This window comes from Babylonia areolata, chromosome 1 (genome assembly GCF_041734735.1).
Source record: "Babylonia areolata isolate BAREFJ2019XMU chromosome 1, ASM4173473v1, whole genome shotgun sequence".
In the NCBI taxonomy this organism is placed as follows: domain Eukaryota; kingdom Metazoa; phylum Mollusca; class Gastropoda; order Neogastropoda; family Buccinidae; genus Babylonia; species Babylonia areolata.
The window spans coordinates 45,187,726-45,195,806 of record NC_134876.1 but is presented as its reverse complement, the minus strand read 5'-3'; the positions used below and the strand labels follow the sequence as shown (position 1 = coordinate 45,195,806).

General features: G+C 39.9%; 1 protein-coding gene across 2 annotated transcripts in view; it reads left to right on the top strand.

Annotated features, from left to right (window-relative positions):
• Nucleotides 1–3,035: 3,035 nt before the first annotated feature.
• LOC143283400 (voltage-dependent L-type calcium channel subunit beta-1-like) overlaps nt 3,036–8,081 on the top strand; it is a 48,170-nt gene continuing 43,124 nt past the window's right edge. For both annotated transcript variants that reach the window (XM_076589627.1, XM_076589618.1), the window contains exon 1: nt 3,036–3,293. In XM_076589627.1, the coding sequence (XP_076445742.1) occupies nt 3,231–3,293 (63 nt within the window). In that variant the 5' untranslated portion in view covers nt 3,036–3,230. The remainder of the gene's footprint in view (nt 3,294–8,081) is intronic.

Here is an 8,081-nt window from a genome sequence, read left to right as displayed (position 1 = left end):
TAGCACTCGGATTGTTTTGTGTAGTGTGTGGTGTTATGCTACTACATTGAAATTCTGCGAAATATGTAAATGGGAATGGAGATGATGATGAAGTTTCAATATAAACTTCAGTGCAAGGGGCAAAAAGAAATGACCATAGATAGACAGATTGATAGACAGATAGATAGACAGATAAAGATATATTGTTTTATTCACAACAGTTCCGCTGGCCGGCCACAATCGTGGGTGTGGCCGGAGAGCACATACCAAAAGACGAAGGCCGGCTGTGGCAGGTTGAGGACCTGCAGATGGGTATCGGCTTCTACTTCATCATCGTCAGCCTCGTCATCAGCATCCTCCTGGCCATGGGCCACCTGCAGTATGACCAGTACCGGAGGAGGGAGGCACAGAAGAGCAAGGACAGGGGCGAAGAAAGCGTCTAGGAACAGTCATGTATATATATATATATATATATATATATATATATATATATATATATATATATATATATATATAGTCAGTCGTGTCCGACTATGACCATCAGAACAGCAGAGGAGGCAACTGCTGTTCCGACTATATGGGCTAGAATTTGATTATAGTGGAGAGTGTCTTGCCCAAGTACATCCCCACTCTCTCGGCCAAGAGGGTTTTAGGACAGTCGGCGTTGGGGTGGTTCCCAAAGGCCAACTAGCCCACAAGGCTGCAGCACTCACATACACACTGATACAGACATGTAACAATTTGGGGTGTTTGAACGCTGATATGGATTACAAGATCTTTAGTGCGGGTATTTGATATCAAGTTCTGTGTGCGTATACACACGAAGGGGATTCAGGCACTAGCAGGTCCGTCTGCACACTATGAGTTGACCTCCGGCAGTGGGAGATCCGCAAGAAAATCTCCACCCTTTACCCACCAGGCGCCGAGATTTGAACCAGGGCCGGACCCTCAGATCAGTTGAAAATCCAAAGCTTTAACCACTGGGCTATTGCGCCCGTCTGTGTCTACCTGTACGGCTTGCGTCACAGTGTTATGTTTTATTCCTTGTTTTTATTTCTTTTCGAACTACGGCCACAGCCGAATAAAACTGAACGTTCTCAGTAATCGAGATTGTGTTTGATCATATGCACATCAATCATTTTGCCCGGCTCCCCCCGGCGTCCTCCCGCCCCCCTCCCTCCCCCCCCCCCCCCAACCTCCCCCCACCACACACACACACACAACGCACGGCACGCACGCACACACACACACCCTGGCACACTGACACACACACACGCGCGCGCGCGCGCGCACGCACGCACGCACTGTGACATACACACACATACACACACATACACACACACACACACATCAGTGCTGACACACACGCACACACCCACACACACTGACACACGCGCGCGCACACACACTCACTGGCACACAGACACACAGACACACAGACACACACACACACACACACACACAGACACACACACACACACACACACACACACACACACACACACACCGACGACGTGACAAACACACACACACACACACACACACACCGTGGGGACACACACACACACACACACACACACACCGCCGGTGACAAACACACACACACACACACACACACCACACACACACACACACACACACACACACACACACACACACGCACACACACATACTGGTACACACACACACACGCACACACACACACACACCGGCACACACAGAGATATATACGCCGTAGGTATACTATAACACTGGCAAACACACACACACACACACACACACACACACACACACACACACACACACATACACACACACACAAAGAGAGAGAGAGACACACACACACAGACACACACACACACACACACACACACACACACACACACACACACACACACACAGACGGAGACAGAGAGAGGAGCCGGCCGGGGTACTCGAGATGGAGATACGCACACTGAGACAGGCAGAGACAGAGATGGGTATAGAGACAGTGAGGTCGAGGCAGATATACAGACAGGTAAACAAACATAATATCTAGGTATATATACAGAGAGAGACAACATGACGGCACACTGTAGTGATACAATAGTCCCGGTGACAGACCGACATTGATATGCGCTCGCGCGTGTAGTCAAGTTGCGCAAATTACACAAAGTAGCAACTGAGCTGGTTTGGCAAAACAGACATGTGCCTGACAATTGCCTGTATATATATATATATATATATATATATTTTTTTTTTTTTTTTTTTTTTTTTTTTTTTTTTTTTTAATTCGAATCAGTCACTTAGCACCGTGGGTTGCCGTTCAGATAGAATACTCCACTGTCACATTTGTAATGCACCTGCAACTGGCTGTATATCACTGATTCGTAAAGTAGTCTTAACTTGTAAAAGAGATTACTATCATACGTTAAAAAAAAAATCAAGGTTTTGATGAACAGAGAAACAAAGTACGTACTGAAGCTCTCGATCTCCACACAAGACCTTGATAAATATTATGACAGAGGGTTTGCGGCAGGGTTGAAAGGTCTGAGCAACACGTTGAATACTTTCTTCGATAATTTTTATAGCATTGTTCCTCCGTTGACATCACACATCAGTCAGAAGTGTGAGTACTTTGTATGTATATGCCAACTTGTTATGCAGAAACATATAAGCCTGTACACAGACACATGAACCGAGATAGATTTTGTCTGCTTTTCTCTCACAGCCAATAGCAGCTACCGAAAGATCACTGTGTTGGCTCTCTTTGGTATTGTATGCCAGCAGGGAACCAATAAAATTGTGCGTTACAGTTTCACTGGGCTGCCGTAATTTGTTTTGGGACTTGAGACCAGAATGGATTGTCGGAAATGGAAAATTGACCTTATACATTATTCTTCAGCAAGACGAGCAATATGACTATGGCATTGTCGAGAAAACAACAACAATTTATATGACCAGTAATCATTTTGTGTACATGATGTTTGTCCAAAATGAATTAGCAAATAACTGACATGAATTCTGTTATCGAAAGTAACCCATGAAAACCCCTTGTGAAAGTCAACACCCGAAGATTCTGCGTGAATTAGTGCATTAGAGAACGGGTTTATTTTGACTGTGTTGATCGTATTGTTGGCCATCGTTGTCAGTTACCTTCTGTGGCTGTTTATTTTCCCAGTTACTATGTGACTTTCGCATACCCTGATGTATGTTAAGCCACCACTGGTGCTTATGGCGGCTGCTCAAGCATCTATTGCGAGGAAACGAACATGGCGCAGCCAGCATCCCAGTTCCAGGACTTCATAGACAGAGATATGCCGCCAGTTTCGCAGGTATTGATGTACTCTGACGCGTTGATACATTGTCACCGTAGACTTACGTTATTTTTGGCAGTCAATGCACTCATTTGCTCATTTATCATTAGCTTTAGCCGGAGATGTTTTTACGTGACGTAATGAACTGACTTGTTATTTCAGAATCGTCTGGAACTGGGCCACCCAACGAGAAACAGGAAGCCTGGATGAGGAGAATTTACAATTACTATGTTTAGGAATACCGCTTTCACTCCCCGCCCCCAGTTATCACCTCAAATTGATAATAGAATGAAGGAATACACAAAATGATCCAATTTACATGTTCACATTGAAAATGTATGTGTTGCATGCTTTAAAAGAAGTAAATTTGGTTAATCATAAATAAATAAATAGTAATAAACACTAAAACAGTGATAACCTCTCTACTCATGCATTACCTTTTTCAGGCAGGGGAAAGTGAGGGAGATATGTATAAATGTCTTTATATTTCTTGCGCTTCATGCAAAAATACTGTACAACTTAAAATTATTACGCTGATTGTCTGTTTTCATGAAATTTATACCTCAACACTCATCTTGTTACCACTGGAATATACGCCCTCCCACTTGCTGATGCCATTATTGGCTTAATATGAACTGAATAGCATTGTCAAGTAATGCTTTCATTTTTTTTTAAAAACAACCCCCATTTCCTCCTTATTCCTCCATCCCCTCTACACACACAGAGAGAGACTCTCTGTCTCTCTCTTTCTCTCTCTCTCACACACACACACACACAAACACACACACACACATACTGTGCCCCACCCACCCACCCCACTCACACACACATGCGCGCGCACAGGCGCTTCCACAATGCATTTACACACGCACGCACACAGTCTTATGTTTTTTATAAATTATATATTTGTATGTGTTTATATGTGCAACTACATGCACAGTGACCATGCTTTGTACAAATAGATCAATCTGCACACTGGCACATAGTTTAACAGTTACTCATTTATCTTGTCATAGATATCCATTCAAAATTGTTAATAATACATGTACACATATCACAATGCTGTAAATACAATAATTCATCATTATTATACCTGTAGGTATTGATTTTAATGAGCAAACAACTTACAACGAGTGTAAAATTATTAAAGTTTTGTAGGTGTGCAGTTTTGGGTGGTAGTGATGTTGCAGTTATTGATATTATTTTTGAGTTGTCATCTCTGACATCGAATGGTTGATTTTAATTTTGAAACTGGGTATGGCACTGACTGTGCTACCTTTGGTTACAACTATTGTTCACACATTTTTACAGACTGAGCTGGCTGACATTGGGAAGGGATCAGAATATCAGTGACATTGATAAAAACAAAAAACTGTTTTAACCTAATGATAAGCTAAAACTATGAAATAAAGCATATTTTCTTGTAAAAATTCATTTGCACTATACATTGACATTGTAAAATTTGAAGTAAAAAAAAAAACCCATGCATTTAAACATTAAATTTAAAATGACAACCTTCAAACAGAACCATGTAGATGTCCAGCCAGACACCAGGTGACCAACAGTAAAACACCATCAAAAAACAAACAGTGCAAATGAAACCCCATGCATGATAGAATAACGTTAAAAATTTAGCAGTATAAAATTAACTTTATCAGTTTATGTTGTTGTTTCTATATATTAAAAACAAAAAACCAGTGGATGGGGGAAATTTGAGCTATTTTCTAAATAACTCATTTTTTTGAAACATCTTAACTTAGTTAATGATAATATACTATGACTAATAATAATAAAGCAATTATTATTAATTGTGAAGCACTACCTATTGTGCTTGCATTGTTTGCGCACGTGTTTCAGTATGTTTCCACTGTCACCTGCGTGTATAGCATACATGTATGCATGAGTACTCATCAAGTTTAAACAGTGATTACAGTGATTTAACTTAAGGTTTCTCTTTTATCTGTAGAACCAAAGTCTTTGCATATCTTGATAATGTCTTTGATGAATATTATAGTTTATTTCCTTTTTCCTGTTTTTTGTTTTTTTTGTGTTTTTTTGTGTATGAGTGTGCACTTGTCTAAATTGTTGTGACCTCTATGTGAGAAAGGGCACAATATTTTTCTGTTTCAGAATATATGTAGTAAAATAGTTTGAGAAAATGTGGGCATCACCAACGACCAAGGCTTTAAGTTTAACAGGAAATCCAGGTTTTGTTTAAAAAAGATTAAATGGCAAGTGTTATTTTCTTGGAAGGCATGGATACTACTTTTTACAAGGGAATGGAACTTGTAATGAAGGTTTGACTTTTGAGACATCCAGACATTCTTTTGTTTTGACATCTTAAATGACTTTCATCAGGTAACAGGTCAAGGTCAAATGATTGAGTGAATCTGGCAGATGATGATAATTGATGATTTTGTTGTTGTTTTTTTGCTGATGGAAAGTTAAGTGAGGCATTGTTATTCATCTGAGTCAAGAGGGTCTCGCTTTTTGTTGTTGTTGTTTTTTGTTTTGTTTTATTTTTGCTTAAACACTTAAAACAGTAACACTGTCTAAAGGCTGTCACTAGTACTAGTGTCAGAGAGTACTGATCTTACCCTGATATTATTTTTCAAATGAAAATCTTTTATGACAGTCTGATGGGGTTTTTTTTCAAATGCAGTCATGCCCACATAACACACATTCCCAAGCACACATACATAAACTCTTTCACTGTCTGTCACACACACACACACACACACACACACGAGATTGTTTCTTCAGTTTTCAATGTTCAATTATATAGATCTGCATGTTATGCATATCTATGTTAGCCCTTGCCAGGGATATAAGAATTAAGTAAAATATATTGGCCAGGTTTTTTTTCCAAAACAAAAAACAAAACAAAAAAAACCAGATACATGTATATATTGTTTTAAAATTCTCTGCAATTTGTTATTGGAGAGATATCCATAAAAGTATATATTTTCTGAAAGGTTAATGAATAAATTACAAAGAATACAAGACACATGATGTTTTCCTATTTTGAATTTTTCCAAAGACATGCACTTGTTTTGAAATCAGTGTGTTGATTTTTTATGTAAGATTTTCAACTTGTTCATTACGAACATTTATCTGGTCATTTGCACAGACTGAGTGAGCATCCCTCACAGAGTGAAGACATCCACCACATCCCTCCAATGACAGTTCCCTCCTCCCCAAGTCTGCTGTATACTGCAGATTATCAAACTGTAATGCAGGTGGCATTCTGGCCATTTCTGGTGGTTTCAGCTTACAGAAATTTTGAAGCAGTGACTTGAATCCAATGACCCCTGAGAAAGAAGCCTGTTATTGTGTTAGTCACTTCGTTTCACTGTACAAGACTACAAAATTACAAGAGAGAAAAAGAGATAGAAATACTGCATACAATGATACATAATAAAGTTGACCAGAAACTGAAACTTGTGAAGCAGGTCAACACCAACTCCAGAGATTTCAGTTAAAAGAGCTCTGCAGGCGTAAGCAACATGGTTAGGCTTGTTGAAACGGTTTATGAAAGGTTTAGAGTTAAGTAGACCAATGGTTGAAAATAGTTATAAATTTTCAAAAGCAGTTAGTTGATTTATTATCACACAAGAGCAATGAAAGGCTTGCATCTTCATTGTTTTAATGGCAGGCATTGATCATTTGATAGATATGATGTATACCCCTGCTCTCTCTCTCTCTCTCTCTCTCTCTCTCTCTCTCTCTCTCTCGCACGCGCACACACACACACACACACACACACACACTAGTACACTTGTATGACTGCATAAATAGTCTTTTGACCTACATTGGCTATGCAGACCTGTTATGTATGACTGTGAGTGTGACTTGAGGTGCTGGTTATTTTTAGTCACACAGTGTGTGCACCCCCACCCCATGTATGGCGTGTGTGTGTGTGTTGATCATATGCCACTGGCAATCAGAACAGCACGCACGCACGCGCGTGCACGCACACGCACACACACGCGCAAAAGTACACAATTTGACTGCATAAATAGTCTTTTGGCCTGCATTGGCTAGATGCAGACGTTATGTGCGACTATGAGGTGCTGGTTATTTTTACTCACACTTTCTGTGTGCACCCCCACCCCATGTTTGTTCTTGTTGGGTTTTTTTAATGTGTGGTGTGTTTTGATCATGTGCCTCAGGCAGTCAGAAAAGCACAGTCTCTCTCTCTCTCTCTCTCTCTCTCTCTCCCTCTCTCTCTCTCTGGTTTGTTTTTCAGTGGCACACTCACGCACGCGCGCACACACACACACACATATGTATATATATATATATGCCTACATACCTACACTGGACTACAGTGGATCAAATAATTAAAGACCATGAATGGCAGCATCTGTAAGATCTTTCCCCTCATACTTTTTGCTAATAGCTAAGTTGGAATATTTTTCCAATATGTGTCTGTTTCAAACGTTTAGTTAGCTGTGGTACCCAAATGAAACTTAGAGTAAAAACCCACTCCAAAAAGACAGTAGTATTTACATGTCAGTGTGCCAGACATTATATAGCGATGCTGCACCACTGGGTATCTGTAAGCATCAGAATGAGATGGTTTTGAAAAAAAGAGAGAAGAAGAAGAATTGTCAAGTCTGCAGTCATGGAGTATATGACATTATAATTTAAAAGAATAAAACTGATCTATCTGTGCTGCCTCGTTCAATGGATTTGGTTTAACTCACAAAAATATTACACATTTAGAATAGAGGATGCTGGTTCTGATGGAATGTATTAACTATTATGCTTTTTTTTTTTTTTTTTTTTTTTTTTTTTTTTACC